Source organism: Saprolegnia diclina (assembly GCF_000281045.1).
Source record: "Saprolegnia diclina VS20 unplaced genomic scaffold supercont1.63, whole genome shotgun sequence".
Lineage (NCBI taxonomy): Eukaryota > Oomycota > Saprolegniomycetes > Saprolegniales > Saprolegniaceae > Saprolegnia > Saprolegnia diclina.
This window is the reverse complement of record NW_008246130.1, coordinates 226,753-253,902: the sequence shown is the minus strand read 5'-3', so window position 1 is coordinate 253,902 and position 27,150 is coordinate 226,753. Positions and strand designations below refer to the sequence as shown.

The following is a 27,150-nucleotide window of genomic DNA, read 5'->3' as shown; positions in this document are numbered from 1 at the left end:
CTTTCTTATTGACCCATGCCGGATGCGAGTTCGCCCGAACCTCGAAATAGGGAATAGGATGCTCTGACGAAGCTAGCCAAGGAGGCTGCCTCTAAGAACTGATTGGTTTGGACGATCTTACTCTTAGCGCCTATGCTATCGATACTTGATCGATATATCTCGTTGAAAGTAATAATTGTCGGCGTGTTCTGTTGGATCCTGCGTGTAAAACGTGCGATTGACACACATTTCCCACTGGTATTTCCCACTGTGCAATCGCTTAACCGGCAGGTCCGTAAAACCCGCGAGAGTAACACTTGTAATGGGCTGCTTTTTAATCATCGACAATGCTTACAAAGACCAAGGTAATAGAATACAGCGACGGCCGAAAATCGAAGTCAATTGATGCTGACGTGTCTTCCAACCGTGGCGCAGCAATTTCTATTTTCTCATTTCACATTTTCGCCATCATGGTAGACGTCCCGGGCACGTGGTCCCAATGTATCTCATCCGCACCCTCTGTAGTCGTCGACCAGCAGCACGCCCAGCACCGCAGCTCCCTCGAGCGCCGCCGCTCTGCGCAAGTACGCTCTCTCCTGTCGCTGGACCTTGTGTCTAATAGCTCTTGACTAGCCGTCGCCCTGCCGCCAAATCGTCAGCCAACACGGGTCGTGGCATGGGTGGTAGCTCCGCTGGTATCCTTCGCTTCTACACGGACGACGCCCCTGGCATTAAGATGGGCCCCACCACTGTCCTCGTCCTCTGCTTGATGTTCGTCGGCTTCGTCGTCTTGCTCCACGTCTGGGGCAAGTTCCGCAGCTAAACGCGACACCTTCATCTTGTTGGTGTAGTGGACCTTTATAGCTCGAATACGATTGTACCTCTATTTGTCTTGGCAATTTTGCTTGCGCTTCCACGCCCATCACGTCACCATGGCCTACCCACAATGGCAGAAAAGCGCGAGGATCATCTGCATAAGGTCCCGAGGAATCACTTGTACTCACAAAGGCATGAAACATCAAGATCAGTGCACTCACGACACGCAGCTGTATTAGTCTGTGCGATAAGGAATGTTGGAATCCTCCAGGTACTTTTTGATGCTATCGTTGAGCTCTCCCGTGACCGAGACGGCATAAATGCCTGGCACGAACCGACCGATGCGGCGCCACTTGGCGACCCAGCTCTCGCGCGGCTGCATCATCGCAATCATGCCTTCAAAGTACGCGGTCGTGCAATCCGTCACGCGTTGGCGGTTGTCCTGCATGTTGAGCACGGCGCAGTTGTCGCAGCCGCTCTCGTAGAACTGGCTGTACGTCTTCACGAGGGAGCAGATCATACAAGCGCGTAGCTCGCGGAACGTCGTCGGGATCTCCGCATGGACCAGCCCGCTGTCGTCGTCGTAGTCGTCGCGGGCCATCGGCGCTCTCGTCGCAAGTGGGAGGTGGCCAGGAAACAACGCTGCCAGGATGAGGTAACCGGATACCAAGGGGCAGTATTATCCGGAAAATCGTTCTGGGCCGGCTCTCGACGTTTCTCTAGCTGATGCCCCATGCCTGAGCGGTACATGCGACTGCGGGGCAAGTGGCCACAGAGCACGTCGCCGTCATCAACGCACGTTGGTCGCTGGTCACTGTTCCCTCAGAGCCACGTGACGCGTCGTTCGAATCCTTTTTTCAGCCTCCACATGTATCCGGACGCATCCACCAACCGGATAGCGCTTGCGGTGGCAGAACCAAGGAAGAGACAAGATGGTGGGAGGATGGAGTGAAGGCAGCCCAGGTGCTCATGCTGCGTAGGCCGCTGATCGTTACAACATCAACCGCCAGTGGGAGCACCTCCAAGCCAAGTACGTCGGTACTGGACACGCCGACACGTCTAAGTTGTACGTTGCTGTGGGTCTGCGGTCCTGGCCTCATCGAACGTGTAGCGAATGGGCCGTGAACCAGCACCGTGATACGCTCGCATCGCACATTGGTCATAACGACATGCTCACGTACTTTGCTGTCGCCGAGAACGAGTCGCTCGGCCGCGTTCGCTACACCATGCTCGAGGTATCAAAATAAATGGGCGCACACAGAGGTGACTTCTCGGTGTAGAAAATGCTCCAGCCGTGCGGCCCGCCGCCGTTTAAAGAAGAAGAATGAAGTATGCTGATGCGCAGCTTGAATGAAGTATGCTGATGCGCAGCTTCGAGTCTATGATGAGCTTGCCACGTCGCTAAACGGAACGTAGCGTTGCGTCACGGGGCGTTGTAGAGCCAGAGACTTGAAACTTGAGACTGCGGACCGAACGGTCATGGCGTCGTCCTCGAGCTTGCGCTGCTGTTGCCCCACTACGCGGTGGAGCTGGTGCAAGAGGGTGCGCTTTTCTTGCAGCAATTCGGGCTGGGACTTGTGCTACGATCGCACCGTGCGTATGATATCGGCGAACAAAGAGCTTACCACACGCAGTGCTGCCTCGGTCAACAAGTTGTTGGACCTCGTGGATTGCTGCTGCGCGGCAACCTTCCGACACACGTAGCGATGGAATTCCTGGCATTATGTCATCAGCATGAGCTCTCAGACACATCGCGTAATGACGCACAACGTCTTGGACTGTCTCGGTTCGCGCACCGCACGCCACTAGACAAGCGACGAATAAGTCGCGCGATTGTCGATGATAAGCGTCGGACCGCGTGCGGACCGTTGGCGGTCTCCCCAGCGGTGGCGCGGTGCAGTGTTCTCGTCTGTGCTTGCGATATTCCTGCGGCGAGGATCCCCCAAGGGGACAGCGACGTTTTTGGCCAGCACTTGCACGAGCTTTTTCACGTGGTCCCGCTCACGCTCGAAGCGCTTTTGGAGGCGCAACTTCTCGACGGTCGATGTGGCCCGCGCGAGCTGTCGACTGCGGGCCGCTTCTTTTACAAGATCGTTTTGCAGTACCTAGACCTCGCGCGTCTTAGGTGGTGGGCCGTATTGCGTCGCGTGTACCTCGACCAGGTCGTCCATGCAGTCGGTGATTTGTGCCTATTTTTATACCGTGTTATCGCACGAGAAAGCATCGATTGAACCGCCGGGCGTTGCGACGTCAGTTTTGAAGCGACCGCAATGGCAGACGATGGTGACACCAAGGGTATGATCGCCCAAGAAGAGCGCGAACTCCGACGCGTCTTTGACCATCTCGCGGGCTATCGTCAGAAGAAAAAGCTCGGGCAGAGTATTGCGACGCTTCGCGACCGAAAAGCGCAGCTCGAGTTTGCCAATTCCAACTTCTCGAGCAACTCGGCGCCGATCTTTGACGCCGCTGGCAAAAAGATGACGCAACCCGAGATAATATGCGAGCTGCGGTCCGTCGAAGCCGACGTGGACGCGCACACATCGGAGCTAGCGGCGCTCAGCAGCGCGGCAGCGTCGACCTCGCGTGTTATCAAGAGCGAAGACCTCTACGATGCCATCAAGGCGCTCGGAAAGATGTGCGCCAAGAAAGAGATTAGTGACATGATCTGGGAGGCCGATGAAAACCTCGATGGCGCCGTTGACTGGGAAGAGTTGCGGGGTATGTTCAATCGCAACCTCCTCGACAAGACTGAGCTCGAGCCCGTCAATTTATTCAACGTCGTGCAGTTCATGACATACGACAAGAAGATGTGCGGTACGATCACCGCTGACGACACGATGGCGATTCTGTTTGCACGCTACGGCCAAGCGCAGCTCGAGACGAAGATGAAGACACTGTTTGGCGACTCGGACGAGCTTTCGTTCGTCAACTACCTCGACCGCGTCGGGAAGCAGCGCAAGCCCAAGAAGGCCCCGGCTTGAGAAGCATAAGACGCTGGAAATACACTGCGTTGAGATCAATCGTCTACTGTTTCGAGGCCGCAACGACTGCGGCGTACGGGATGTCTCCCCCGAAGATGTCCAAAGCACTCCCAATAGACAAGTCAACCTACAAACAGAAACGTCAAGCCTCGCTTTTGCGTTTGGCACGCTTCGTGCCTTGTTGTGACCGAGGCGTTCGACGAGACCCAAATCGTTCTAATGGAAGCAACCACATAAGTCTCGAACCAGAGCAAGACGCCTTGGGATTTACGAGCGAGCGTGCACCACCCGCGTATGTCACGGGGATAGGCGACCATCGTCCGAGAAGGTCCACAAGCTCTTCCTGCGCTCGGTGAGATTTAGCGACTCAAAAACGTCAGTGTGAACAACCTGGATGCCACAACGCTTGCCCTCAACATCGACTGCATGCACGAGATACTCGTCGCAGTACTGTGCCAGTTCGCGTAAAAGCTCCTCGCTACAAGAGCTCGATGTATCGACGTCCACTCATCAGTCGTGAAGTCACCGTGTGTACCTCAAGAAAACGTCGGTAAAGACTTGCCAGCGGTCAGTCATGATATAGAAGCGGCCATCTTCCTTCTTGCGGCAGCTTAAGTCCAAGACCTATTTGATGCTCGAGATTCAGATAAAAACTTAACAACATACCACGCGATCCTTGCCCGCGACGTCGCCAAGTTGCGCAAGTCGCGTCATGTCAATGTGGCCATTCCGGAATACGTACGACGTCACAATGACATGGCTTGCGCCTGCGTCGAGGTACATACGCGCATTCTCGGCCGTGATGCCACCTACGTCGAAATGCATGGATGCAAACACTCTGGGGCGTCATCGTATCGTACCGCCTACTTGCATGCCGTGCGGAAAGGCCGCCAGTGCACTCTTCGCCGCCGCCTCATTGGCCTCGCTGGCGCCTAGCATGATGATGTGGCCGCCGCGCAGACCGTCGCGCTGGTACATCCTATCACCGCCATTTGTCAGCCCATTAACCTATCATGGTGCATGATGCGTCGTACGTGGCATAATCCGCGGCACTCAAAGTCGAGACGAAGTTGGTGACTGGGCCGGCGGCGTCTTTGCGGTCCGAGAGCGTTGAGCCGACGATCTGCTTGACAACGCCGGCGTGGATGTCGATGCAAGGCCGGAACTTCATTCACACTGTCGCTTTGCGAATGAAGGGCAAAAGAAGATCTCGATCGTTGGCCCACGTCCGCAATCACGTGCTCGCACTTTCTTCTGGCATCAACACGATTTCAAGTAGATGATCCGAAACAGTGTAATACGACTTGAAATACTGTTTCTGTCGCCACGTTGCCATTCGGTCGACTCATTTCCATTTCCAAGTTGGAGACGATGGCGAAGAAGAGCTCGACGACGCAGGGGCAGCCAACGTGGTACATGCCGCAGCCGATGGACTCGCTCCTTGAGTACTGGGAGCGTCACTACCCGCTCAAGCTCTACAACAGCATGACGCGCTCGAAGACGCCATTCGTGCCCATGCAGAAGAAGTGCGTGACGTGGTACATGTGCGGCCCGACGGTCTACGACATTACGCACCTCGGTCATGGCCGTACGTACACGTGCTTCGACTACGTGCGCCGAATCCTCGAAGACTACTTTGGCTACGAGGTCAAGCTCGTCATGAACATCACGGACATTGATGACAAGATCATTGTGCGGTCGGCCGAGCACGGCTGGGCGGCCGCGCACCCGGGCCAGTCGCTGCCCGCGGCCAAGGACGAGGCCGCTAAGGTCGTCTTGCAGTGGGCGTCCGAACAAACGGCTGAGAGCAACATGAAGCGCGCTGAAGAACTCGCCAAGACGTTCGAGAAGACCTTTATGGACGACATGGCTGCGCTCAACATCAAGCCGCCGACTGTTCTCACGCGCGTGAGCGAGTACATGCCCGAGATTGTCGAGTTCATCGAAGGCATCATTGCCAACCGCTACGCGTACGAGAGCAACGGGTCGGTCTATTTCGACACGCAGGCATTTGGCAGCGCCAAGGGCAAGGCGTATGGCAAGCTCGTGCCTGAAAACGTCGGCCAGTCAGAGCTCCTCGCAGAAGGCGAAGGTACATGCCTTGTTGTCGCTCGTGGTTTTTGTGTATTGACCGTCGGGGTTGCGTAGGCGCGCTCTCGGTCGGCGCCAGCGACAAGCGCAACGCCAACGACTTCGCGCTTTGGAAGAAGTCCAAGAAGGGTGAACCTTTCTGGGCAAGTCCGTGGGGCGAAGGCCGACCCGGGTACGCGACAATGCTTTGTCCAGTCGTGTTGTGTTCTGACCGGAAGCTTTTGATAGCTGGCACATTGAGTGCTCGGCCATGGCCAGCGACGCGCTCAAGGACCTCGCAGGTGGTCGCATCGACATTCACACGGGTGGCATCGACCTGCGCTTCCCACACCACGACAACGAAATCGCGCAGTCGGAGGCGTACTTCAACTTTGAGCAGTGGATCAACTACTTTATCCACACGGGCCACCTCAACATCGAGGGCCTGAAGATGTCCAAGTCGCTCAAGAACTTTGTCAAGATCAACGAAGCGCTCACGATGAACTCGCCGCGCCAGCTCCGGTTCCTCTTCCTCCTCCACAAGTACAACGTGCCGATGGACTACAACGACAATACGATGGACGAAGCCGTCGGCGTCGACTCGTTCTTCACCAACTTTTTCCAGAACGTCAAGGTGGCACTCCGCGAAATCAACGTCGACCAGACGCAAAAGTGGGGTGTCCACGAAAAGAAGCTTGGCGCCCGCACGCTCGAGATCAAGGAGAAGGTCCACGCCGCCCTCGCAGACGACCTCAACACGCCGCTTGCGCTGCAGTTGCTTCAAGAGCTTGCAAAGGAGGTGAACCGGTACCTCGCGCTCAACATCCCGCACGTCTCGATGTGCCTCCGTGCCGCGGCCGAGTACATTACGCACATGCTCCGCGTCTTTGGCCTCATCCCCGACGCTATGGACGTTGGCTTCCCTCTCGGCGCGTCGGGTGACCAAGAGACGATTCTGACGCCTGTCCTCGACATCTTTGCCGAGTTCCGTGACCAGGTCCGTGCCGCGGCCCTCAGCAAGGACCCGAACCTCGCCAAGCTGGTCATGGAGCTCTGCGACTCGGTGCGCGACGCAAAGCTGCCGCATGCCGGAGTTCGCTTGGAAGACCGCGCCAACGCGTCGTCGGTGTGGAAGCTCGCCAACAAGGACGAGCTGCTCGAGGAGATCCGCCTCAAGGAAGAGGAGAAGAAGGCGAAGGAGCTCGCAAAGGCCCAGCGCATCGCCGACGAGCAGCGCAAGCTGGCAGAAGAGAAGGCTCGCGCCGAGGTGCACCCGAAGGACATGTTCAAGCTCCAGAAGAACAAGTATTCGGCCTTCAACGAAGCGGACGGTCTCCCGACGCACACGGTCGATGGCGAACCTGTCTCCAAGGGCGCTCTCAAGAAGCTCGCCAAGGAGCAAGAGAAGCAAAAGAAGCTTTACGACAAGTACCACCAATAAGCGGTTGTCGATCGCGATCCTCCGCCATGCATAATCCCATCTTCATTCTCGTTCATCTTTGCTCGCATGGTGCCGCCACTACGGTACCTCAACCTGAGCTCTCTTCGGGCTTCGTCGCCCTGCTGCTGCGTGATTGCTCGGTTGCCGCCCTTTTGCGATGACCGGAAACGAGGCTTCGTATCCGGACTATGTCGGGTGCAGCCAATGGGCGGGCAAATGTATTTTATTACAAAGGGTGGTCCAAGCATACAAAAGTTCCTGTTATAGAAAAGAAAGAAGAATCGCCGGCGCTGATTGGCCCGTCCGTTGGTTGGCTGGTACATCCGAACTCAATATTAAATTGCGCTCAGCGTTTGGCTGGTTCTCGTGTATTGCCCCAGTCGTGGGCTTTGTTTGTCGAAACCTCATTTTCATTGTCCCTTGAAAAACATGCCTAAGATCAGTCGCCACCGCAACTACCGCAAGACGTACCGTACGCCGACGCGCGCCTTCGGTAAGGAACGCCTTGACCAGGAACTCAAGCTCGTCGGTGAGTACGGTCTCCGCTGCAAGCGTGAGATCTGGCGCGTCCAGTTCACCTTGGCCAAGCTCCGTAAGGCTGCCCGCCAGCTCCTTACGCTCGACGCCAAGGACCCCAAGCGCTTGTTCGAAGGCCCCGCTCTCATGCGCCGCCTTAAGCGTTACGGCCTCCTCGCCGACGACGAGAACGAGCTCGATTTCGTCTTGCGCTTGAACATCCAGAAGCTCCTCGAGCGCCGTCTCCAGACCAAGGTCTTCAAGCAGGGTCTCGCCAAGAGCATCCACCACGCTCGTTGCTTGATCAAGCAGCGCCACATCCGTGTCGGCCGCCAGCTCGTCGATGTGCCCAGCTTCATGGTCCGCCTCGACTCGGAAAAGCACATTGACTTCTCGGTCACGTCGCCGTACGGCCAGGGCCGCCCCGGCCGTGTCGCTCGCAAGCGCGCTGCCCAGCGTGCTGCCGCCGCCAACGGCGGTGCTGAGGAAGACGACGAATAAACGCTTGATGCGACCTCCGTTGTTTTTGTAAAGGGCGATGACACGACGCATCGACTAGGGGCTTATTGTAATAAACTGACCCGGTCCTTGTGATTGCATCTTTCGCCTTGGCCACGACAAGTGACAGGTAAAGCTGACTGCCAGTCTATGACCTGCAAGGAACAGCACCCGACCTCTCTGTCTGCCTTCGCTACGCGTGCACTTATCCAGATCCGGTTATCACGCACTCCCATTGTTACACCACAGCTGAAGCATGTGAGGAACAGACTTCGACGCCCGTGAACTCACGCTTGGCCGTGCGTCTAGGTCGCCGACTCACCCCATCAACAACTTCCTCCAGGTAGACTCCCAGCAACTCTCGTCTTGACTATCGGTCCATGGGCAGTACACCCGCGTGACGCTCAACACGGGGCCGCAACTTCCGCCGACGTCGATGCCTGATGGTCACGCGCAGTACTTGTTGGCGCGGGTGTGTCTTGATCCACAAACATGTTTCGAACACGCGTCGTAGGACGTCTTTCAATACAACTTTGACCGGGAGCGCATGCTCGTTGGAAGTGGCGGCCGTGGCCGTCGCAACTCGACTGACTCCGGCAGCGTCGCTTCGGAAGGCGACCGAAACGTGAGAGTCTAAACAATCCGTACTTGCCCGTGAGTCCGTAGCGAGATATCGATGCATTAAAAGCTGCATTAAATCCAATGACATGCGACTTATCCTGCCTTGTCTTGCTAAGAGCGCGACATCCCCGTCGTTAGCCCGCAACCAAAACGACGACGACGACATGGCCGCTGCCATCGCTGCGTCTCTTCAGCAGCGCTAGAATGAAGAGACTACTCATATTCACTTTATTATTTGATCCGACTGGCCTTGTGAGCCATGTTGTAGGCAAGCCAGTACCACGTGCCGTAATCGACGTAAATCTCGTCGTCAACAGCGATGGGGCGCGTGGCCCGCACAATGGCCTGACACAGCGCAGGGTCCTTCTCAAATACGACGTTGTGGACTCCACGGCTGCGGCAGTCGTTGATGTAGCGGGCGGCGACGTTGGGTCGGGAGCGGGCGTCAACATAGACGCCCTGCCCCAGGCGCATGAGGTAGGACTTATTCGCCACATGAAGTGCCTCGCTTGTCGTAAGGATGTCGCCTGTGTACACGCAAACGGCGTCCCCCGGGGTGAACGGCTTGGTCGCGAAAAGCCCATCACCGGCGTTCGGCAGCCTGGACGGCCGCACCGCCAGCCCTTCCGCAATCATCATCACGCCAAATGAAAGCGAGCAATAGAAAGCAAACGTGAACTTATTTAATGCTGGGTACCCTGGTCGCTGATAAGCTTGTCCACCATGGCTTCGACCTGGGCATCCGGGAGTCCTTCCGAGTTGAGGATCGCATTCGTAATCAAAATTGTGTCATGACACGACGACGAGTTGACCCACACAAGACCGTTGAAGCCCGCAGCGACTTCGAACGGCATCGCCTTGCCCAGGGCACTCAAAACGGCACAGTCGTCCTTCAGCAAGCTAACGACATTGTCCATCGTGAGACTTTTCGCGCAGCACACAAATGACAAATTGGTACCTCTTTGCGAGCCCGATCGAAGCCTTAAAGACGTAGCCGCCGTTGAGTTCGCCGTACAGAGCCAAGCCCGTCATCCAGTCCTTCTTCGACATGTGGGATGGAGCTACAAAAACAGAAGCAAGTCAGCACACAAGCACGATGCCTGTCGAATACCCTCGCACGTCAGCGCCGGCTCCAGGTCTTGGTTTGTGCTCAAGACGCGGCAGTAGACGAGCGCACCCGGCTGCAAGTTCGGGCGGTTGCGCTTGCTGGCGCCGTCGAACGCAAGCATTCCCAGCGTTGCATACGACCTACGTCATCGCCGCTTGAGTTTTCGATTTTACGCGGCAGAAATATCGTACGAGGCGCCAATGTCCAAGCGGTAGAACTCGGCGTTGCGGTCGACGACAAGGCCCACAACACCATCGTCGACAGCGGGTACATACTAATGGCAACGAATAGATGAGCGTGCTGCGTATATAAAACACATGCCGATCACGAGACGTACACGCTTGTGGTTGTAGTCAAGCCAGTAGCGGTTGGGCGGGCGGTAGCGCAGCACGCCGGCGTTAGTACTCGTGATGGCATTGCCGTTGGCGATGAGCCCGGCGCCGAGGCGCAGTTTCTGCGAGAGGTTGGCAATATGCTTGGTGACGTCGTCGCCCGGCAGGACGGTCGCGGGCTTGAAGGCCAAGTCGATGCTCTTCTCGGTGCTCAAGAGGAACTCTTCGGCCATGCTGTTGTCGCTTCCGGAATCGAGGCAAAAGATGATGCAATTGGTCGGGGCGGCTTGGGCGATCCGGATGCGATTATCCGGTTTTCCCACGGGGCCACCAGTGCTTCCAGAGGAGAATTGTTGGCCGTCGACGCAAAGATGAAGCCGATTTTCGGGAAGATTGTCAGCGACAAGATGCAGAAGAGCGTGCTCGTGGCCGTCACGCGCATCGTCAAGGACCCAAAGTACGGCAAGTACTACAAGAAGACCAAGAAGTTCATGGCCCACGACGAAGAGAACGCTTGCAACATCGGCGACATGGTGCGCCTGAGCCACACGCGCCCGCTCTCCAAGAACAAGCGCTGGAACGTAGACGAAATCTTGCGCAAGGCCGAAATTTAGACGTGTAGTAGCAGCCAACAACGCAGTGTATTTCTTTACTACGGCCTTGTCCCCTTGACACACGGAACGACGCCCCTGGCGCTGGAGACCCTGACGCTAGGAGACCGATTATGCAAGGCAATTTGACGACCTCGCCTCCGGCTAATGGAAAGCGCGCGAGCATCATGACATTGGGCCGTCGCACGGCCTGTAGTTGGCCAACCGAGTATTTTGTAGTTGACACATGCAAGCGTGAGGAGCTGCAGAGACTGGAGAACATCGTGGGTCATGATGTGCGAAGGCAATGCGTTAGAATATTGATGCAATCATAGCTACTACGTCAAACTCTAAAACTCGTCATCTGAGAGGAGCTCGTCTTCGATCGGAAAGTCTCCAACTGTGACGTTGTTGGGGCGAATGAAGCCGCCGAACTTCTCGGCGCAGTCAAAGTACCGCTTTCCCTTGGCACAACCATTGCCTTTGCCTACGGGCTCGTCGAAAACGACACCAACCCAATAGCTCTCGCCGGGGGCGCCAGCGAGCTCCGCAACGGTCCCCATGAACGCGACACGGCCGCGGCGGCCACCCGGGTTCACCTCGCAGCGGTTGCCGATTTCGATACCTTTGACAGACTCGGCGTCAAAGACAATTTCGCTTGCTGCTCGGTTGGCCTTGGATGCACCAGGAAGCACCGGTGGCTTCCAGTTCGGGTCCTTGGCAAGCTGCTCACGCTTGTAGTTGCGCACCGTGTTTTGGCCTACAACATGTTTCCATCAGTGACATTCGACGCGCGCATGACAGTGCAATGTACGCTTGTCATAGTCTTCCTCGCTAATCTCGTACTTTTGCACGAGCGAGACGTCGTCCAGGCCCCCGCCTTTCGAGAGCGAGAATGGGTCGTTGTCTTGGACGTGCAGCGTCATGCCATGCTGCACAGGGTAGTAGCCGAGTTTGCGGTTTTCGTCGTCAAGGATACCGACAGCCGACGACCCGTTCTTGAGGATAAGCGTCATGTAGTCAGGCTTCGTGCCGCAATGGCGGTAGATTTTTTCCTTCACTTCGCCAATCGTCGCGTGCATGTCGAGCCGGATGTCGACGATCGAGCGCTGGAGGTGCGAGTGCGTGATGTGCACACAGACAAGACCATCGGCGACACCCGTGTACTCGTAGCCGTCCTTGGCCGTAATGTAGTTGCGCAGCGCCCGCAAGTCTTCAGCCATGGTCGCAGAAACGCAAAATATCGATTGACCCACTTCGCTCTTGTTCGGATACCCAGCCGCTTCCGGAAGAGTCGAGATCTTCCGATTTCGACGGCGCGTTGGGTGACGATGGCCCATCGCCCCGTCATGACGAAGAGAATCCAGGAGAAAATGAGTATGCTGCTTGCTTACGTGATGCAGTAGTCCAACCGGTTCAATTGCAGAGGTCTGCCGCTTGCGGATAATGGAAAAAAACTTGACGAGAGATTGGTCGATTTCTACCGAAAATCCCAGTCGTTTCACAGCTCACGGCAGTCGTTTCGCTTGCTCCAGTCTTTCATCCGCCTTTAGCATGCACGGCTTGTTGGCTGTCGTCGTTGCGCTCATCGCCGTTGTGGCCGATGGCGCGATCGTCTCGGGTCTCTGCAACGATAAGAACTCATCGACACCGCTCGTCAAAGGCGACCAAACCTACATCTGCATCAACGTCAACGACATGTACCGTGCCGTCTTCACGCCGACCGTTGACGACTATGTGCAGCTCCGCATGTACAACTGTAGGCACCCACGCCTTCATGCGTCAACTATACTGTGGACAACATCGTAGCATACTCGGACAATCGAATTGTGAACGCGAGCGCGCCCTCCTTCCTCACGCTCTCGAGTATAACGACGCGCTCCGTTTACAAGTTGTACACGGACGTGACAGGGCGCGCCTTTCCGACACTCACTGCGATCATTACGGTCGCCAATGGCATCGTACGCACGATTTTGGTCGTCCAACTTGTGTAGTGTACTGTAGATTCAAGGCATCTCGTGGGACGATGGTTGCTACCTCTGCGACGCAGCATCATGCTCGTCGAACCTCTATGCCTCGCCCAAGCTACCGCTCCTCAACTCGGCCTTCGGCGACGGTAGCACGTGCTACATGAACCGCACAACGTGTACGGCCACAGACAATGCCTGCGACCTTGGCGTACGATTGCAAGACGAGCCGAAAAAGTCAAATCAAGTATTGTTTGTAGATTTACGTTGGCTGGACAGGCACAGACTACAACGGCAACTACCTCAGCAGCGCTGGTACGTCACGAGTCTGCGTGGATCATGTGCAATGTTTCCCAGGCATGCGGGTGTCGCAATTTCAAGCCTTCTCTGTCAGCTCGTACGTCAGCGACCTGAAGAACAAACTCTCGACGCTGCTCCCTCGCTTCTAGTGATTTCAATCGAACAGCGTCCATGGTTGTGTATTACATCAATCGTAATGCATTTATCCACATCAGGGACCTAGTACCGGTGTCCGGTGTGCCATCTTACTTGATGTAGTTGTGAATCGTCTCGTCGTTGTTGTCCTTTTCGAGGCAGGCGTCGAGGTTGTCCCACCACTGCGGCAGAAGCGTCTGCGAGATGAGCTTGAACCACGGCGAAATCAAGAGGCTCTTGTCGTTGATCACGCTCTCGAGCTCATCCCGGGCGACGAGGCGGATTTCAGCGACTTCGTTCGGGTTGATGTTGACGTTGACGGCCGCGCGCACGAGGAGGATGTGGTCGACTTCGTACTCGCTCCAGTTCTCATCGTACGGCGCGCGGTAAAGCACCTTGGTGATAAACTTGAACTGGCCCGTCGTGAATGTGTCAAGCGGGATGCCAAGCTCATGCTCAAGCTTGCGAATGGCCGCGCGCTTGACACCGAGGTGCTCCTTCTCCTCCAATTCAGCCGCAAAGTGCAGCGGGTGGCTGCAGCAAGTGTTGGCCCAGAAGTCGGGGAACGTGATCTTTTCGGCTGCGCGCTTCTGGATCATGAGCTTGTTGTCGGGCGTGAAGAGGAAGACCGAGAATGCGCGGTGGAGCACGCCGTCTTTGTAGTGCGAGTCCTTCTTGGAGATCGGGCCGAGGTTGCGGTCCGTCTCGTCGACCTGGATGCACATCTCCTCCATGAGCTTGACCTGCGTCTCGTCGGCGGCCGCGATCACTGCTTCAAAGGACGTCGAGACCATTATGTTAGTACTCGTTATCACGGCGGAAAGGAAAGCCAAATGATGTCCAAGTGACTTGACGGCGACGGCAATACCATACGCTGCCACCCCCTCCCCACCCCTACCTGAAATTGGCGATGAGATACACACCCAGCATCTATTTAGCAGCGTGGCCCAGTGTCTATCTGCTTACCGGTAGTGCGCAATAGCTTGCGCAATGCACGAAGCTACAATCGTACGTCAACGAAGTCGGCAAAGAGCCGCAGTTTTTTCCATTATCGTTTGTAAAATATGTTTCTTCAAACTCTAACGTTTCCGAAGACAAGGGCTTTAAGTCGCCGTGGGAGGCTACTGGTACTACACTGCAGGCAGCCGATAAATATACCGGTAGGGCCTTCACATCTTCGTAAGTTACAACGTCCACTTTAAATATCCTGCAGATCGTCGTTGCTCATCTCGCTGTGCCTCAACGAGTGGCGCAGAAGGCAGTACTAGGACGCACGCCATCGGGCTTGCAGTTTGGCTCGCGGTGGTCCATTTTCGTAGGCCCCCCAGCAAGTGAATACTGATGCACCCCCCATTACGTGGCTGGCCGTATCGCAGATGTGTGCGGTGTGTTTTTTTGTTCCTCTGCAGCCCCTATCTTGTCATTTGTATGACGGCTCCTGGCCATTAAAAGATCTTTCGAAAAGTCCTAATTTCACTCCTAGCTGGGCGCCGCGTGTCGCATTGTCCTGGTTTTGCGTGGCACGGTTGCATAATCCCCGAGCCCTGCCGGCTCCCCCAATCACGCGAGACAGCGAGTTTGTGGTTATCGCCATGCCGTAATTAAACTTCGTTTGGCACTCTTAAGTGCGGCGCTCAACGCCGAGGAAGACGATCGAAGGTGGCTTAAGTGCGCCTGCGCCTGGGGCTCATGCAGCTCACTTTCATTTTCGAGTCGTACTGAAGATGTCGTTCGTCGCTTCGCTCTCCGCGCCCGCGCCCGTCGCCGGCTTCTCGCCCATGACCTCGGGCCGCCGCGCGCCCTTGGCCACGTCGGCTGCCAAGTGGGATGCCCGCTACTCGCACGCGGTGCCCCACGACGCTTCGTACTACGGCAAGTGCATGATCGGCGGTATCCTCTCGTGCGGCCTTACGCACACGCTCATCACGCCGTTGGACGTCGTCAAGTGCAACATGCAGGTCTTCCCCGGCAAGTACAACGGCCTCGTCCAGGGCATCAAGCTCGTCGCTGCTGAGGAAGGTGCTTCGGCCCTCTTCAAGGGCTGGGCGCCCACGGCCATCGGCTACTCGGCCCAGGGCTTTTGCAAGTTCGGCTTCTACGAAATCTTTAAGGATTTCTACTCGACGCTCGCCGGCGAGGAGAACGCGTACAAGTACCGTGGCATGATCTTCTTGGCTGGTTCGGCCTCGGCTGAGTTTATCGCCGATGTTGCCCTCTGCCCCATGGAAATGGTCAAGGTGAAGGTCCAGACGTCGCCTGCCGGCACGTTCCCCGTCGAGCTCGGCCCTGCCGTCGCCGCCATGAAGGCCAACGCCGCCGAGACCCGCTACCCTTTCGGCTCGGTCGTCCCGTTGTGGTCGCGCCAGATCCCGTACACGATGGCCAAGTTCTTTTTCTTCGAGAAGGTCGTCGAGGCGTTCTACACGCACGTCTTTACCGAGCCCAAGGAGTCGTACCCCAAGAGCACGCAGCTCGGTGTCACGTTCGCCTCGGGTTACCTTGCCGGTGTCATCTGCGCCATTGTCTCGCACCCCGCCGACTCTCTCGTCTCGCTTATGGGCAAGGCCGAGAACAAGGGCAAGGGCCTCGGCCAGATTGCCTCGGAGACCGGCTTCGCCAACCTCGCCACGAAGGGCCTCGGCACGCGTATCATCATGATCGGTACGCTCACGGGTCTCCAGTGGTGGATCTACGACTCGTTCAAGTCGGCGCTCGGCATGGGCACGACCGGCGGTGTTGCCAAGAAGTAAATATTCATCTAGTCTCGAGTTTTCTAGATTCGCCGACTGGCACCAATATACGCAATCTGATGTCATCTTTTGTCGACGAATCTAATTGGATTGTCTCAGCCTGACGATATTTGCCGCACTGACAACTCTGGACGGAGTCCATCCTGCGGCCGTGCCTTGCGAGATCCTGGTAAGATGCAGTGTGGGGTGTTTACGGCCAACAGCTATGACCAACTATTGGAATATGGCCTCCACTCGTGCAAGTAGCTCACGCCCAGAGTAGATTATACCGCGGGAGCCCTGCTCCTGACAGTGATCAAGACTGCGTGCAGTCATTGTTGACACAGAAGACAGCGTCGGCGCTTCGGCAGAGTCAATCCAACCGAATATCGAGTGCTCTCTATTATATTTAATGCTTGTAAAAAACAAATTCTGAAGGGAGCCGACATATTATCCGGACAGCCCACACACCAGAGCTGCGGAGAAGCATGGGACGAAGCCGCAGTCCTGCTCGCCACCGCAGTCGGAGCCGCAGTCGGAGCCGCGGTCGCAGCAACCGCCACCGTGATGGACGCGACCGTCACCGTGACAATGAGAAGGATCGCACGCCTGAGCGCCGGCATCGATGGAGCTCTGTCGAGGAGGTCAAGGAGTCGCCGAACAAGGCGCCGGAGGACTCGAAGCCCAAGGTCACAGAGAGCAACGGCGAAATCAGCATGAGTGTCGAAGAGACGAACAAGCTTCGTATCTCGATGGGACTCAAGCCTCTCCGTCTCACCAAGCCCGAGTCCAAGGAGGTCAACCTGGCCAAGTCGCGTGAAGACCTCGCAGCCGAGGCGCACCAGAAGCAGCTCAAGGAAACACTGGAAAAGTCCAAGCGAAAGCGCGAGTATACCGCCAAGATGCAAGGCAAGTCCCTCGGTGAGACGCTCGCCGAAGATGCAACGTCAACCCTCGATTGGGTCCGTCGCAGTCGGACAACGGCGCCTGCATCTCTTCCAGGCACGAAAGCCCCCGCGCCTGCCTCTTCAACCTATAGCGCAATGGACCTTCAAGGTCTCACGGTCGCTCACGACGCGCAGTCGTTCGAAGAAGGCGAAGACGTCATTTTGACGTTGAAGGACAACCGTATCCTTACGGATGACATGGGCAACGTAAACGACGCTGACGACGAGCTCGAAAACGTGACGCTGACCGAGGCCGACAAGCGTAAAGAGCGCGAAGACATGGCGAAGCGCGCAGCCGGGCCCGTCTACTCGGGCTTTGACGATGATGAGTTCTCGACGGTGCTCGGTGACCGGCCCAAGAAGCGCTTGCTCATGCAATACGACGAAGAGGACGATATGAAGGAAGCACGTGCGCGAAAGAAGTTTGCGCTGAGTGCCCTCGGGGGTCATGTCGTCGAGACTCCGTCCGTGTCAGCGTCGGCGGCATCAGCAAGCACCGCCACCCTGGGCTCCATCAAGCAGTTCCAGGCCATGGACGACTACTACACACCCGACGAGATGGCAGTCTTCAACAAGAAGAAGACCAAGAAGCTTCGGAAAAAGAAGGGCGGCAAGTCGCGCCGGCGCGAGAACGATGACGAGGACGAAGCTGAGAGTGCAACCAAGGACCTCGTCGAGCAGCTCGAAGCCGAGGCTAGTGCCTCTACGGGCGACCACGGCAAGCGCCGGGCGGATGCAGCGAGCGCAGTCGCGACCCTCGAGGCGCAGAACCGCGCGAAGTTTGAGAACGCCCGCCGCCGCGAGGCCGAGAAGGCCAAAGCTGCCGCTGTGGAGGACATTGATGAAGAGCTCAGTGCGTCGCTTGCCCGCGCCCGCCAAGCCGCACTGCAGGCCAAGAGCTCGGTAATCGAGTCCAACGAAGCGCGTATCTTGTCGCAAGTGGCAGCTGACAGCGCCGCGTCGCACAACATCCACCGCGACGCGCCGACAGCCAACACGATCGTCTTTAGCGAGGCGACGGACTTTGACGTGCGCGTCAAGAATGCCATGGACGCCCGCGTCGCGACGGCCGACAAGGTTGCGGCACCGGCGTTGGACGAGGACGAAGAAGAGACAAAGACGGATGCTCCTGCCAACGAGGCGCAGCAAGATGCCGACGACGACGAGGATGACGATGACGAAGCGACGTGGGGTGTTGAGGAGCCCTTGGTGCAAACGGGCATGGCTGCAACACTCGCGCTGCTTCGGAACCGCGGGGACCTTCGCGAAGATGTGCAATTGCGCCAAGCAGGCCGTGCGAACGACCACCGCGACCGCAGCTTCAACGACGAGCTCCAAATCAAGGACGGCGTCAAGCTAGACTACCGGGACGAATTTGGCCGGCTCTTGACAAAGAAGGAAGCCTTCCGACAGCTTTCGTACCGTTTCCACGGCCACGCGCCCGGAAAGAAGAAGCAAGAGAAGCGGCTCAAGCAGCTCAAGGAGGAGCTTGCTCAGCAGAAGACCAACGTCAGTGCTAAGATGCAGTCGCTCGACCGTCGGCAAAAACAAACCAAGCAGGCACACCTCGTGCTCTCCGAGGGTACGTAGTCGTCGCTGTGCACAGGACGCAAGTATACAACTACACCAACATGCATTGTTATTGTCTTCCTGCGCATCAATGACTGATTGCATGGTCGTCGCCTGGTGCAAATGAGGGGCGACCGAAGGCTAGAAGGCTTATGCGGGCGCGACGAAAAGGCGGTGGACGGCCATGGCCAGAAGCATGCCGGCGACCCACTCGCTCTTGCGCTCGCCGATGCGCGAGGCTTTCCAGCAGAGCCCCGTGAGGCCCTCGTGCTTCCCCGGCAGCTGGCCTCGGTCGAAGAGCGTCGGGAACTTCATGCGGATGTAGGTGCATGTGCAAATGAAGAGCAGCACCATCGTGAGCATACCCGTGAAGTTAAAGAGCGCCGTCTACGTCGACATGAGCCATCGCCGTCGTGCACCACGCTGCCCCTCACCATCGTTCGTCGCAGTCGTCCAAATAAAATATCCGGACGTGCAAGCTATCCGGACGCTGAGGCACTGTGACGTGGCAGTCTCTCACTCTCGTTCGATCAAGTCGTTGGTCGATCATGGCAACGACTTAGGCGCCTCGGATTTGGTGAGGTGACGCGACAAACTCCTTGACGTAAGGGACGATATACCTAAGGGACTCAGCCGACCGGCTACAAAATGGGGGCTCTTGAAAGCACTCGATCACATCGGCAGAAAATTGCGCTTGAACACGACGAAGCTCCCAAGCTGTTGATATACCTACGCTACCGGCACAGCAGTTGCCAAGAGGGCCCCAACGGTCGAGACCCATGTACAACGAAATGAAATACACAATCTTGTTGCGAAGGTTCAAGTCTTTTCGCGTCAAGTTACGTCGCACACACGGCGTCGCGGAGGTTTTCTTTTGAGGCGCGTCGACCACTTGGTCGTCGGACGATTTCGACCTCTTCCCCCATGTAGCTTTCAAGGAGCAGCTGCTTTGGGTCGTGGGGCAGGACAACAATGTCCTCAGAGTCACTCGAGACGGACGCGTCGTCGTCATCTTCATCCTGGGCGTACTCGATGACCTCGGCCTCCGTGTCTTCAAAGTCCTCGCTGTACGCGAGGAGCTCGGCGCGCGGCGGTCCGTCGTCGTCAAAGTCCGAGTCGTCGCTGTAAAAGTTTTCCTCGGCCTCGTACTCACTCATGCTTGTGTAGTGGTCGTCGTCGTCGCCCGAGTCGTAGTTGGAGCTTCCGCTGTACGAGACGTTGTCATCTGGCTCAACAGCAGCTGTGGCAGATTTGCCTCGCTTGAGCCCCACGGGTGCCACCGCAGCCTCATCGTCGTCGTCTGAGACGCCGAGCGCGAGCTCCGCATCGAGATGGAGCTTGCTCATGTAATGGATCGACTTGAGGTTCACTTTTTGGTCGATCGTCAACGCCTTTCGCCGGACCACCTTGCGTCCTAAGGGCGTAACGTTATGCTTATGTAAACATGTCATCACCAACCATAGTTGATGTGCTTGCTCGCCATGCACTCTTGCGTGTACTCGGTCGCGTAGTTGGGTTTGAGCAGCTCCTCCGTCTCGATGCGCTCTTCAACCTCGTCTCCGTCGGCTTGGACCCATCCCATCGTCGCTGGCACTACCGCTTGGGTGGGAGTTGTCACCTGCCACCGACTGCTGTCGTCGTCGTCGTCGTACGAGTACTCGAAGATTTCGACAACTGACGGTGGTGGCACCAGCGGTGCGATCTTGGCTTCGCGTACAAAATGCTCGCTGAGGTGTCCGCCCTTGGCGTGGAGCTCTACGCTAGCTATGAGAATTCACGAAAGCAACGAGTGGGTGAACGCACGCTGCATGTGCTGCACGATCAATGGCGTGCGCAAAATATCATCGATCGTCGGCCGGCGGTCAGGGTTCTTGTCCAAAAGCGCCTTTAGAAGCTCGGTCATTTCGGGCGGGTAGCACCCTGGCAGTGGTGCAAACTACATCAATCAACATCCTCGATCTGCCAAGAGACGATGGTGCGTACATCGTGCTGAATGATCTTGACGATGAGCATGAGAATGTTGGGGGCATCGAAGGCGTGCTTGAGCGTGCATATCTCGTAGAGAACGCAGCCGAGCGCCCAAATGTCGCTTGCGTACGAGTAAGGCTTGGACTCGCACACCTCGGGGCTCATGTAGTACGGGGTCCCGACGACGGTCTTGGCTTGGTCCATTGTCGAGTTGAGCGTGCGCGCAATGCCAAAGTCGCCGAGCTTGACAATGTCCTTTCGCGTGAGAAAAATATTGCTCGTCTTGAGGTCGCGGTGCAGTATTCGGCGCTGGTGCAGATACTTGATCGCACAGGCCATCTGCACGAACCAGTCGAGGATGCGCGAGAGGTCAAAGTAGCCGCCGCATTCCGGCTGCGCCTTGATGCAGCCAGCGAGGTCGCCGCCATCGCAGTAGCCCATGACAATGTGCAGCACGCTGCCCTCGACAAAGCTCTCTCTGTACTGCACGACGAACGGCGAGTCTAGCTGCGCGAGGAGGTCGACCTCGGCGAACGCTTGCTGCTTCTCCTTGTCCGTCATGAGCTCGACCGGGATCTTCTTGACGACATACTTGTCGCCGGAGCTCGCCTCCGTGACCAAGTACGCGCAGCCGTAGCTTCCGCGGCCGATGCAGCGCTCCTCGACGTACTGGTTCATGGCGTCGAGGTCGCGGCGAGGGAACGGCCCTCGCAAGATTCTTTTGGAACAACGTCCGCTCCGGATCCAATCCGGAATATCCACTGTCTCGTCCACTGTTTTAGACGAGCCACTGGATGGATGCGTTTCAACAGCCATAATGGCGGCGTGGCGCCATCTTGCAGCTTTGCAGCGTAAAATTAGCCAACGCCAAAACGTTGTTGCGCCACTACTCACTGGCGCGATGATGGCCGAGGAGGTGCTCGAAGAGATCGCGCCCAACGCGGTGCCGAGCTCCCACGAAACGAATGTGCCGGCCACGGTGACGCGCCTTCCGTCGATCAACTCGCTCGTTGCACCCGCTGCCGACACATCGACGCGCGGAATGAAACCCGTGACGTCCGAGGCGAAGGCCGAGCTCGAGGAGCTGGCAAAGGGCACGCGCCGAGGCACCATCACAACGCTACTCGCCCATCTGCGCAAGACGCGCAAGTCGGAGTTGAAGCCACGGAAGTACTACCGCCGGGGCACCATCTTCCTCGAGCACCTCGAGGCGCAAAAGGTCGCGAAGGGCGTCGACTCCAAGTTTGTTGACACCATGAAAGCGCACTACGAGAAGAGCCACATGAGCACGAGCACGATGATTGGGCTCTCGATCTTCCAGAACGGCAACAACCCCGTGAACGACCCGTTCGCAGTCGACAACATGCCGCTCGAAATTCAAATTGGGTTCCGGAAAAAGCTCTTTCGGCTCTTCTCGCTGCAGCTGCTTGTCGTCATTGGCCTCGACTTCGTGTTCACGTCTGCGCCGGGCTTCGGGTCGTGGTTCATGAGCCCCTGGAACCTCTTCGGCGTCTTCTGTCTCATGATCCTCTCGCTCTTTGCTCTGTACCTCAAAAAGTACATTTTCCCGCTTAACTTTGGCATCCTCGCCGTCTACACGGTGTTCCAAGCCATCTTCCTCGCCGGCGTCGACGCGTACCTCGTGCAGCACGTTAGCCTCTTCGTCTTCATCTTCACCTTTGTCGTCATCACGCTCCACAGCGTTCTGTGCACAACGCCGCTGCGGGGGTCGTCCGATAGCCCCGGACGGCTCCTGAGCTACATGGTGTCGGTCGCGATCGCCTTTGGCATCGTCTTTGTGCTCTCGCTCGTCGTGTTCTTCACGGCGCTCCGCGAGTCTCTCTCGCCACCCATGAGCGTCACCGAGTACTTGCTAGCGAGCGCGTTCATTTTGATTCTTTGCCTCTGGTTTGCCTACGACGCGTCTTGTATGAACCAGAAGCTGAGCCCGGACGAGTACATGCAAGGCATGATCTTCTTCTACACCGACATGATCCTCTTTCTCATCTTCCTCAGCATGATCACGTTCGCCTTCATGGCCTGCGAGGGTGACGCGTGTTGCTGCGGGTCGGCTGAAATCTTGCCTGCGTATCCCGTGGGGATCGTGGGCGACGCGGCCGGGCCTGTTGCGGAAGGCGACTCGGAGCCCAACCACGACGAGCACGCGCCTGGCGTGGACAACCAGACCATGGTGCGATGACGACGCAACGAGTCGAGAATAGTTTAGGACCCTAGTTGAATAGCTGTAATTCAATGCATGTGAATTTGGACGCCTACCTTTGGCGCTGGCAGTGCTTCAACGTGAAAAATCAATTCACACATGATCTTCACACGGGTGCGACAAGCCAGTGTGCAAAATGGGAGAAACGCGCCGGGACGCCTGAGTCGCATCGTTTGATGGCGCTGCTCCCAAGCAGTTAAAGCTATCTACGACACGAATGGATGGCTTCTCCACCACGCGAACAATGCGCTTCGCGACCTTGGCAAGCCCTGGCAGTGATTTTCACGTTTTTCACATAGTGGGAAATCATGTGAGGGCAGGATGCCGACCCAATCAAACAAGCGGGTTTGGCCAGTGACGACGAGCGATCGAAGATGCTGGATCCCGAGAGCGAGCCGGTCCTCAAGTACGAGCGCATTGGCGGCCACTTCCAGACGCTCTTTCGAGATGATGCGCTGAGCTGCATCGCGGTGCACCTCAACTTTGTCTGCGTCGGGACATACGAAGGCCATGTGCTCCTCCTCGAGCTCAACGGGCGCTACGTGCGTCGGCTCCACAAGCACCACAAGAAGGTCCAGGAGATCTCGATCGACGAAACGGGCCAACACATCGTATCGAGCTCGGACGACGGGACCGTTGCCGTCTACTCACTGCTCCCGATCTCGAGCGACGACGGCGTCCGCGTCGCAATCCCCAACGCGGGCGGCGAGGTCAACATTTACAACTTTTACTCGGCTGTCTACTCTGCGCAGCTCGAAACCATGTACGCATCGAAGCGCGAGCGCACGTTTGCTTGTGGCGGCATTAGCGGCCAGCTTATCCTCAACAAGAAGGGCTGGATCATCGACAAGGAGACGACGGTCCACGAGGGCGAAGGCCCCGTGCACTCGATTCGGTACCATGATAATCTCCTCGCGTGGGCCAACGACTGGGGCGTCAAGGTCTACGACACGTCGACCGAGTCGCGCGTCACGTACATTGAACGTCCGCAGAACTGCCCGCCTTTTGAGCTCTGCAAGGCGCACCTCGAGTGGCACACGACGACGACCCACGGCCTCTGTCTTCTCATTGGGTGGGGTCCCACACTGCGCGTCGTCAAATTCTCGTTTTCTGGCCACGGCGCGCCCGACGCCCCGGAAAAAGCCGCGTTTGGTACGATTTCGGCCGAAGTTGTTGCGTTCCTGACCTTTGACTTTTTCGTCGCGGGCCTGGCGCCGTGGAGTGAGGCGTCCGCGGCGCTCCTCGCGTACCGCCCGCCGGGATCGGCGCCGCCAACGACCGTCGGGAAGGAGCGCGGCGAAGGTGCGGCCGAGACGCTTCCATGCCCCGAAGTGCATCTCGTGCGCTTTGACGGCCAGCCTCTCGCGGCGGACGTGCTCCAGATCAAGGGTTACGACAAGTTGCGGGCGTCCGACTACCGGCTAGCGTCGCTGGCGTTTGGGAGCAACCAGCGCGTCTTGTACCTCTGCGCGCCGAGAGATGTGGTGCTCTGTCGGCGCCGTGACGTCGACGACCGTGTCGCGTACGCTTTGGCGTCGCGCTTGTATGAGGCGGCGCTGAACATTGCGCTCACGGACGTGGCGAGTCTCCAAAAGCACGCGCTGGACGAGCTGGTCGAGTACTACCTCGGCGAACTCATTCTCTCCAAGGCGTTTGCGAAAGCGGCGGACGTGTGCCACCAGCTGCTCGCGGGCCACCTCTGGGAAAAGTACGTATACGTCTTTGCGCAGAAAGGCGCGCTGGGCGCGATTGCCAAGTACATGCCGACGGCCAACCCACGCTTGCCGTCGAGCCAGTACGAGATGGTGCTCACGCACTTTCTCGAGACGGACCCGGCGTCACTCCTCGAGATCATCCGCAAGTGGCCCAAGCCGCGCCTCCACGACAAGCTGCCCGTGCAGTCGAGTCGCGAGTACATTGAGAGCGCGTCGCCCTTCGAACCGCTCTATGACGCCGACGCGTGGATCAACCAGCTTGAGGTGCTCGTACAATTGGAGGCAAAGAATTCACATGGCGTGTACTAGACGACGGTGCGCCGGCGCCGGCTTGCGGAAGCCGACCACATGAGCATGGAGACAGCTTTCCTCATGGAAGCGCTTGCGGAGCTCTACACGGCAACTGAGCAGTATGACCACGCGCTCCGCATCTACCTTAGCCAGGTAACACGTGATGTGCAGTCGTCCGCAGCACTTCACCATTGCTGGTACAGGGCTCCATGTGCTTCAACAAGGACCACGCGTTCAAGCTCATCGTCGAGCACAACTTGTGGGACTCGGTGCAAAACAAGGTAGCGTCTTTGTAAGGGTTGCGACCCTGCAGTAACATTAGGTCGTCAACCTCATGCTCATCGATCGCGACGCGGCGCTGCGCATGCTCGTCCACCAGATCAAGTCGGACGAGCTCAAGGTCCACGCGATCGTCAAGCAGTTGGAGCACAAGCGCGAGCTCCTCCACGAGTGCGTCCGAAGCCCGCGGCGCGTGTGCTCAGCACATTTCGTAGGTATCTCCACAACCTCTTTGTGCACCGCCTCGTCGACTACAACACGGACAAGTACTCGTCGTTGCACGAGATGCAGGTAGTCGTACGATGCCCGCACGTTGTTGCTTGCGACTCGCGGACGTAGGTGGCGCTCTACGCCGAGTTTGCGCCGCACGTGCTCCTGCGCTTTCTGCAAACGAGTTCGTTTGTGCCCCTCGAAAAGGTGCGCGAGCCGCCAACCGCCGACTCTCAAGTGCGGCTACTAGGCGTACAAGTTTTGCTCGGAGCGGTCGCCGCCGCTCTGGGACGCGATGGTGTTTATCCTCGGCCGCATGGGCCAGCACAAGAAGGCGCTCGACTTTATCATGACGCAGCTCAAGAACGTCAAGCAAGCGATCCAGTTTGTCGAGGTGCGCGTCGCCCGATTGCACTCGATGCGATGGATGCGCAGGACCACGACAGCGCGCTGTGGGACTACCTGATTGAGATCTCGCTCACGCACACCGAGTGCATGGAGGAGCTGCTCGAGTACGCGTGCGACCACAAGATTGACCCGACCAAGGTCATGCAAAAGGTTGAAAAATATCGCTGTGATTCGTTCGTGAACCACAGCCGTAGATCCCCCAAGACATGGAGATCGCGGGCTTGAAGGACAAGGTCCTGCAGATCATCACCAACTACCGCATCCAGGTAAGGCGGCTGCGTCGACGAAAGGCAACAGCACAGCCGTAGATGAGCTTGTACCGCGGCTGCACCAAGGTCTTCGAGACGGACCGCATCGAACACCTTCGTCGGCTCGTCGTCGCGCGCAAGAAGCCCCGGCGCGTGACGCTTCAGACGTCCTGCGGTGTCTGCTCCCTCCTCCTCAAGCAGTCGCTACCCATGGTAGGGACCCATTGGTGGCATCTCTTCATGGTGCATGCTAGAGCACCGCCAAGCATGTGTGCATCTTTGAGTGTGGTCATGCCTATCACATGGCGTGTCTCGAGGAGAAGACCATGTTGTGGAAGGCACACGACGATCCAATGCGAGGTCAACTTTCCGAACCCGGCTGCTTCCTCTGCGACCACGCCGCAGGCCAGCGTCGTCACGACGCCGTCGAGTCGAGCACCGTTGCGACGACCAAGGGACTGACCGAGGTGCAGCTGGAGGCGGCTCGCGACACATTGCTTCAAGTCACGCCATAATAGCAGTATAAAAAAGCGCTCTACGAGCGACTGTTATCGAGTGTGTATTATAGCACTATGGACAAGCGGTCGCACTTAGAACTTGACTTCCTTGAGGCCCCACTTGATGTAGAGGAAGACCGGGGCGAGGGCGCCCTCGGGGTAGTACGAGTAGGCCATGCCGGCCTCAGTGTCCATGGCGCGGAACATGTAGAACTGGAGCTCGCTGAACTGCGACGTGAGGTACTTGACGATCTCCTGCGCGTCCGACTTGAACTCATCGAGCTTCTCGTCGCTGGCGCCCGTCGACTTGAGGTGCTTCATGATCTTGCGGAAGTAGCCCTTCAGGTACGCCTTCATGTCGGCCTTCGAGTCGAAACCCGTCTCCGTGTAGCCGAAGCCGACCGACTCGTCGATGATGTTGTTGACCGTTTCGACCGAGTCGTCGACGTCCTGGTCGCCGCCGCCGAAGGCGTCGCCGCAGCCGACATCGATGTTGAGGCCGCCCTTGGAGACCGTCTTGGAGGTGACCATGAGCATGCCGGGGACGATGTTGCCCTCAGCATCCTTGGCGTCAACGACCTTGTGCGAGTCCGAGACGACTTCGTCTTCCGTGAAAATATCTTGCCAGACCAACATGGTTTTTTGCGTCGAATTCGATTTTGCGAAATGACGTCCCCGCCACTGTTTTCATCGTCCGGATAAAAGGGTTGGTGG

The 27,150-nt window shown here is 57.4% G+C and overlaps 21 protein-coding genes across 21 annotated transcripts; 11 read left to right on the top strand and 10 right to left on the bottom strand.

The window, feature by feature from the left end:
* Positions 1-405: 405 nt before the first annotated feature.
* Positions 406-878, top strand: SDRG_13845 (protein transporter SEC61 subunit beta). Its single transcript, XM_008619943.1, has 3 exons — positions 406-452; positions 505-563; positions 613-878. The coding sequence occupies exons 1-3, from the start codon at positions 450-452 to the stop codon at positions 800-802; spliced, it is 252 nt and encodes an 83-aa protein (XP_008618165.1). The 5' UTR covers positions 406-449; the 3' UTR covers positions 803-878.
* Positions 879-1,003: 125 nt separating this feature from the next.
* Positions 1,004-1,460, bottom strand: SDRG_13844 (hypothetical protein). The gene has a single exon (XM_008619942.1). It carries the CDS (start codon positions 1,394-1,396, stop codon positions 1,031-1,033), a length of 366 nt encoding a protein of 121 aa, XP_008618164.1. The 5' UTR covers positions 1,397-1,460; the 3' UTR covers positions 1,004-1,030.
* A 267-nt stretch (positions 1,461-1,727) lies between these two features.
* SDRG_13843 (splicing factor 3B subunit 5) lies at positions 1,728-2,123 on the top strand (the record flags this gene model as incomplete). Its single annotated transcript, XM_008619941.1, has 4 exons — positions 1,728-1,730; positions 1,776-1,861; positions 1,907-2,030; positions 2,076-2,123. The coding sequence occupies 4 exons, from the start codon at positions 1,728-1,730 to the stop codon at positions 2,121-2,123; spliced, it is 261 nt and encodes an 86-aa protein (XP_008618163.1).
* Positions 2,120-2,993, bottom strand: SDRG_13842 (hypothetical protein). The gene is made up of 5 exons (XM_008619940.1): positions 2,949-2,993; positions 2,651-2,900; positions 2,563-2,600; positions 2,421-2,510; positions 2,120-2,375 (listed from the first exon to the last, which is right to left on the bottom strand). The coding sequence occupies exons 1-5, from the start codon at positions 2,964-2,966 to the stop codon at positions 2,175-2,177; spliced, it is 597 nt and encodes a 198-aa protein (XP_008618162.1). The 5' UTR covers positions 2,967-2,993; the 3' UTR covers positions 2,120-2,174.
* SDRG_13841 (hypothetical protein) lies at positions 2,983-3,816 on the top strand. The gene has a single exon (XM_008619939.1). The coding sequence runs from the start codon at positions 3,066-3,068 to the stop codon at positions 3,774-3,776; it is 711 nt and encodes a 236-aa protein (XP_008618161.1). The 5' UTR covers positions 2,983-3,065; the 3' UTR covers positions 3,777-3,816.
* Positions 3,499-5,028, bottom strand: SDRG_13840 (phosphoribosylformimino-5-aminoimidazole carboxamide ribotide isomerase). Its single transcript, XM_008619938.1, has 8 exons — positions 4,811-5,028; positions 4,637-4,755; positions 4,443-4,585; positions 4,312-4,400; positions 4,167-4,254; positions 4,048-4,119; positions 3,954-3,992; positions 3,499-3,903 (listed from the first exon to the last, which is right to left on the bottom strand). Exons 1-8 carry the CDS (start codon positions 4,945-4,947, stop codon positions 3,820-3,822), a joined length of 771 nt encoding a protein of 256 aa, XP_008618160.1. The 5' UTR covers positions 4,948-5,028; the 3' UTR covers positions 3,499-3,819.
* A 105-nt stretch (positions 5,029-5,133) lies between these two features.
* SDRG_13839 (cysteinyl-tRNA synthetase) lies at positions 5,134-7,342 on the top strand. Its single transcript, XM_008619937.1, has 3 exons — positions 5,134-5,868; positions 5,925-6,039; positions 6,096-7,342. Exons 1-3 carry the CDS (start codon positions 5,148-5,150, stop codon positions 7,285-7,287), a joined length of 2,028 nt encoding a protein of 675 aa, XP_008618159.1. The 5' UTR covers positions 5,134-5,147; the 3' UTR covers positions 7,288-7,342.
* Positions 7,343-7,621: 279 nt separating this feature from the next.
* SDRG_13838 (30S ribosomal protein S4) lies at positions 7,622-8,402 on the top strand. The gene has a single exon (XM_008619936.1). The coding sequence runs from the start codon at positions 7,717-7,719 to the stop codon at positions 8,302-8,304; it is 588 nt and encodes a 195-aa protein (XP_008618158.1). The 5' UTR covers positions 7,622-7,716; the 3' UTR covers positions 8,305-8,402.
* Positions 8,403-9,153: 751 nt separating this feature from the next.
* Positions 9,154-9,561, bottom strand: SDRG_13837 (hypothetical protein; the record flags this gene model as incomplete). The annotated part of the gene is made up of 1 exon (XM_008619935.1): positions 9,154-9,561. One exon carries the CDS (start codon positions 9,559-9,561, stop codon positions 9,154-9,156), a length of 408 nt encoding a protein of 135 aa, XP_008618157.1.
* Positions 9,562-9,605: 44 nt separating this feature from the next.
* Positions 9,606-10,595, bottom strand: SDRG_13836 (hypothetical protein; the record flags this gene model as incomplete). Its single annotated transcript, XM_008619934.1, has 5 exons — positions 9,606-9,822; positions 9,881-9,983; positions 10,034-10,170; positions 10,222-10,304; positions 10,368-10,595. The coding sequence occupies 5 exons, from the start codon at positions 10,593-10,595 to the stop codon at positions 9,606-9,608; spliced, it is 768 nt and encodes a 255-aa protein (XP_008618156.1).
* An 87-nt stretch (positions 10,596-10,682) lies between these two features.
* SDRG_13835 (30S ribosomal protein S17) lies at positions 10,683-11,017 on the top strand. Its single transcript, XM_008619933.1, has one exon. It carries the CDS (start codon positions 10,734-10,736, stop codon positions 10,974-10,976), a length of 243 nt encoding a protein of 80 aa, XP_008618155.1. The 5' UTR covers positions 10,683-10,733; the 3' UTR covers positions 10,977-11,017.
* A 217-nt stretch (positions 11,018-11,234) lies between these two features.
* On the bottom strand, positions 11,235-12,188 carry SDRG_13834 (hypothetical protein). Its single transcript, XM_008619932.1, has 2 exons — positions 11,767-12,188; positions 11,235-11,712 (listed from the first exon to the last, which is right to left on the bottom strand). The coding sequence occupies exons 1-2, from the start codon at positions 12,173-12,175 to the stop codon at positions 11,303-11,305; spliced, it is 819 nt and encodes a 272-aa protein (XP_008618154.1). The 5' UTR covers positions 12,176-12,188; the 3' UTR covers positions 11,235-11,302.
* Positions 12,189-12,497: 309 nt separating this feature from the next.
* SDRG_13833 (hypothetical protein) lies at positions 12,498-13,396 on the top strand. The gene is made up of 5 exons (XM_008619931.1): positions 12,498-12,711; positions 12,762-12,913; positions 12,957-13,130; positions 13,180-13,234; positions 13,277-13,396. The coding sequence occupies exons 1-5, from the start codon at positions 12,507-12,509 to the stop codon at positions 13,366-13,368; spliced, it is 678 nt and encodes a 225-aa protein (XP_008618153.1). The 5' UTR covers positions 12,498-12,506; the 3' UTR covers positions 13,369-13,396.
* Positions 13,363-14,188, bottom strand: SDRG_13832 (hypothetical protein). Its single transcript, XM_008619930.1, has one exon. It carries the CDS (start codon positions 14,146-14,148, stop codon positions 13,465-13,467), a length of 684 nt encoding a protein of 227 aa, XP_008618152.1. The 5' UTR covers positions 14,149-14,188; the 3' UTR covers positions 13,363-13,464.
* A 782-nt stretch (positions 14,189-14,970) lies between these two features.
* On the top strand, positions 14,971-16,184 carry SDRG_13831 (hypothetical protein). Its single transcript, XM_008619929.1, has one exon. The coding sequence runs from the start codon at positions 15,079-15,081 to the stop codon at positions 16,102-16,104; it is 1,026 nt and encodes a 341-aa protein (XP_008618151.1). The 5' UTR covers positions 14,971-15,078; the 3' UTR covers positions 16,105-16,184.
* Positions 16,185-16,539: 355 nt separating this feature from the next.
* SDRG_13830 (hypothetical protein) lies at positions 16,540-18,687 on the top strand. Its single transcript, XM_008619928.1, has one exon. It carries the CDS (start codon positions 16,572-16,574, stop codon positions 18,618-18,620), a length of 2,049 nt encoding a protein of 682 aa, XP_008618150.1. The 5' UTR covers positions 16,540-16,571; the 3' UTR covers positions 18,621-18,687.
* A 62-nt stretch (positions 18,688-18,749) lies between these two features.
* SDRG_13829 (hypothetical protein) lies at positions 18,750-18,953 on the bottom strand (the record flags this gene model as incomplete). The annotated part of the gene is made up of 1 exon (XM_008619927.1): positions 18,750-18,953. One exon carries the CDS (start codon positions 18,951-18,953, stop codon positions 18,750-18,752), a length of 204 nt encoding a protein of 67 aa, XP_008618149.1.
* A 432-nt stretch (positions 18,954-19,385) lies between these two features.
* Positions 19,386-21,321, bottom strand: SDRG_13828 (NEK protein kinase). Its single transcript, XM_008619926.1, has 4 exons — positions 20,583-21,321; positions 20,403-20,535; positions 20,058-20,354; positions 19,386-20,013 (listed from the first exon to the last, which is right to left on the bottom strand). Exons 1-4 carry the CDS (start codon positions 21,243-21,245, stop codon positions 19,439-19,441), a joined length of 1,668 nt encoding a protein of 555 aa, XP_008618148.1. The 5' UTR covers positions 21,246-21,321; the 3' UTR covers positions 19,386-19,438.
* A 106-nt stretch (positions 21,322-21,427) lies between these two features.
* SDRG_13827 (hypothetical protein) lies at positions 21,428-22,859 on the top strand. Its single transcript, XM_008619925.1, has one exon. The coding sequence runs from the start codon at positions 21,469-21,471 to the stop codon at positions 22,765-22,767; it is 1,299 nt and encodes a 432-aa protein (XP_008618147.1). The 5' UTR covers positions 21,428-21,468; the 3' UTR covers positions 22,768-22,859.
* Positions 22,860-23,071: 212 nt separating this feature from the next.
* Positions 23,072-26,526, top strand: SDRG_13826 (hypothetical protein). The gene is made up of 11 exons (XM_008619924.1): positions 23,072-24,767; positions 24,813-24,947; positions 24,998-25,075; positions 25,117-25,244; positions 25,289-25,364; positions 25,413-25,490; positions 25,534-25,677; positions 25,719-25,841; positions 25,886-25,957; positions 26,000-26,152; positions 26,194-26,526. The coding sequence occupies exons 1-11, from the start codon at positions 23,163-23,165 to the stop codon at positions 26,452-26,454; spliced, it is 2,853 nt and encodes a 950-aa protein (XP_008618146.1). The 5' UTR covers positions 23,072-23,162; the 3' UTR covers positions 26,455-26,526.
* Positions 26,455-27,094, bottom strand: SDRG_13825 (hypothetical protein). The gene has a single exon (XM_008619923.1). The coding sequence runs from the start codon at positions 27,070-27,072 to the stop codon at positions 26,530-26,532; it is 543 nt and encodes a 180-aa protein (XP_008618145.1). The 5' UTR covers positions 27,073-27,094; the 3' UTR covers positions 26,455-26,529.
* Positions 27,095-27,150: the final 56 nt, after the last annotated feature.

Coding starts and splice junctions, on each gene's coding strand:
- SDRG_13845 (XM_008619943.1), top strand. Junction 564..612: donor AGCGCCGCCGCTCTGCGCAA/GTACGCTCTCTC, acceptor GCTCTTGACTAG/CCGTCGCCCTGCCGCCAAAT.
- SDRG_13844 (XM_008619942.1), bottom strand. CDS start 1,396: ATGGCCCGCGACGACTACGACGACGACAGCGGGCTGGTCCATGCGGAG.
- SDRG_13842 (XM_008619940.1), bottom strand. Junction 2,511..2,562: donor CCGAGACAGTCCAAGACGTT/GTGCGTCATTAC, acceptor ACATAATGCCAG/GAATTCCATCGCTACGTGTG. Junction 2,376..2,420: donor CCGAGGCAGCACTGCGTGTG/GTAAGCTCTTTG, acceptor GTGCGATCGTAG/CACAAGTCCCAGCCCGAATT.
- SDRG_13841 (XM_008619939.1), top strand. CDS start 3,066: ATGGCAGACGATGGTGACACCAAGGGTATGATCGCCCAAGAAGAGCGC.
- SDRG_13840 (XM_008619938.1), bottom strand. CDS start 4,947: ATGAAGTTCCGGCCTTGCATCGACATCCACGCCGGCGTTGTCAAGCAG. Junction 4,756..4,810: donor AGTGCCGCGGATTATGCCAC/GTACGACGCATC, acceptor TGGCGGTGATAG/GATGTACCAGCGCGACGGTC. Junction 3,904..3,953: donor AACGCCTCGGTCACAACAAG/GCACGAAGCGTG, acceptor TTCTGTTTGTAG/GTTGACTTGTCTATTGGGAG.
- SDRG_13839 (XM_008619937.1), top strand. CDS start 5,148: ATGGCGAAGAAGAGCTCGACGACGCAGGGGCAGCCAACGTGGTACATG. Junction 5,869..5,924: donor GCTCCTCGCAGAAGGCGAAG/GTACATGCCTTG, acceptor GGGGTTGCGTAG/GCGCGCTCTCGGTCGGCGCC. Junction 6,040..6,095: donor TGGGGCGAAGGCCGACCCGG/GTACGCGACAAT, acceptor AGCTTTTGATAG/CTGGCACATTGAGTGCTCGG.
- SDRG_13838 (XM_008619936.1), top strand. CDS start 7,717: ATGCCTAAGATCAGTCGCCACCGCAACTACCGCAAGACGTACCGTACG.
- SDRG_13835 (XM_008619933.1), top strand. CDS start 10,734: ATGAAGCCGATTTTCGGGAAGATTGTCAGCGACAAGATGCAGAAGAGC.
- SDRG_13834 (XM_008619932.1), bottom strand. CDS start 12,175: ATGGCTGAAGACTTGCGGGCGCTGCGCAACTACATTACGGCCAAGGAC. Junction 11,713..11,766: donor CGAGGAAGACTATGACAAGC/GTACATTGCACT, acceptor AACATGTTGTAG/GCCAAAACACGGTGCGCAAC.
- SDRG_13833 (XM_008619931.1), top strand. CDS start 12,507: ATGCACGGCTTGTTGGCTGTCGTCGTTGCGCTCATCGCCGTTGTGGCC. Junction 12,914..12,956: donor TTACGGTCGCCAATGGCATC/GTACGCACGATT, acceptor AGTGTACTGTAG/ATTCAAGGCATCTCGTGGGA. Junction 13,235..13,276: donor CAACTACCTCAGCAGCGCTG/GTACGTCACGAG, acceptor AATGTTTCCCAG/GCATGCGGGTGTCGCAATTT.
- SDRG_13832 (XM_008619930.1), bottom strand. CDS start 14,148: ATGGTCTCGACGTCCTTTGAAGCAGTGATCGCGGCCGCCGACGAGACG.
- SDRG_13831 (XM_008619929.1), top strand. CDS start 15,079: ATGTCGTTCGTCGCTTCGCTCTCCGCGCCCGCGCCCGTCGCCGGCTTC.
- SDRG_13830 (XM_008619928.1), top strand. CDS start 16,572: ATGGGACGAAGCCGCAGTCCTGCTCGCCACCGCAGTCGGAGCCGCAGT.
- SDRG_13828 (XM_008619926.1), bottom strand. CDS start 21,245: ATGAACCAGTACGTCGAGGAGCGCTGCATCGGCCGCGGAAGCTACGGC. Junction 20,536..20,582: donor TCAAGATCATTCAGCACGAT/GTACGCACCATC, acceptor TGATTGATGTAG/TTTGCACCACTGCCAGGGTG. Junction 20,355..20,402: donor GATCGTGCAGCACATGCAGC/GTGCGTTCACCC, acceptor TAGCTAGCGTAG/AGCTCCACGCCAAGGGCGGA.
- SDRG_13827 (XM_008619925.1), top strand. CDS start 21,469: ATGATGGCCGAGGAGGTGCTCGAAGAGATCGCGCCCAACGCGGTGCCG.
- SDRG_13826 (XM_008619924.1), top strand. CDS start 23,163: ATGCTGGATCCCGAGAGCGAGCCGGTCCTCAAGTACGAGCGCATTGGC. Junction 24,948..24,997: donor TCCGCATCTACCTTAGCCAG/GTAACACGTGAT, acceptor TTGCTGGTACAG/GGCTCCATGTGCTTCAACAA. Junction 25,678..25,718: donor AAGCGATCCAGTTTGTCGAG/GTGCGCGTCGCC, acceptor ATGGATGCGCAG/GACCACGACAGCGCGCTGTG.
- SDRG_13825 (XM_008619923.1), bottom strand. CDS start 27,072: ATGTTGGTCTGGCAAGATATTTTCACGGAAGACGAAGTCGTCTCGGAC.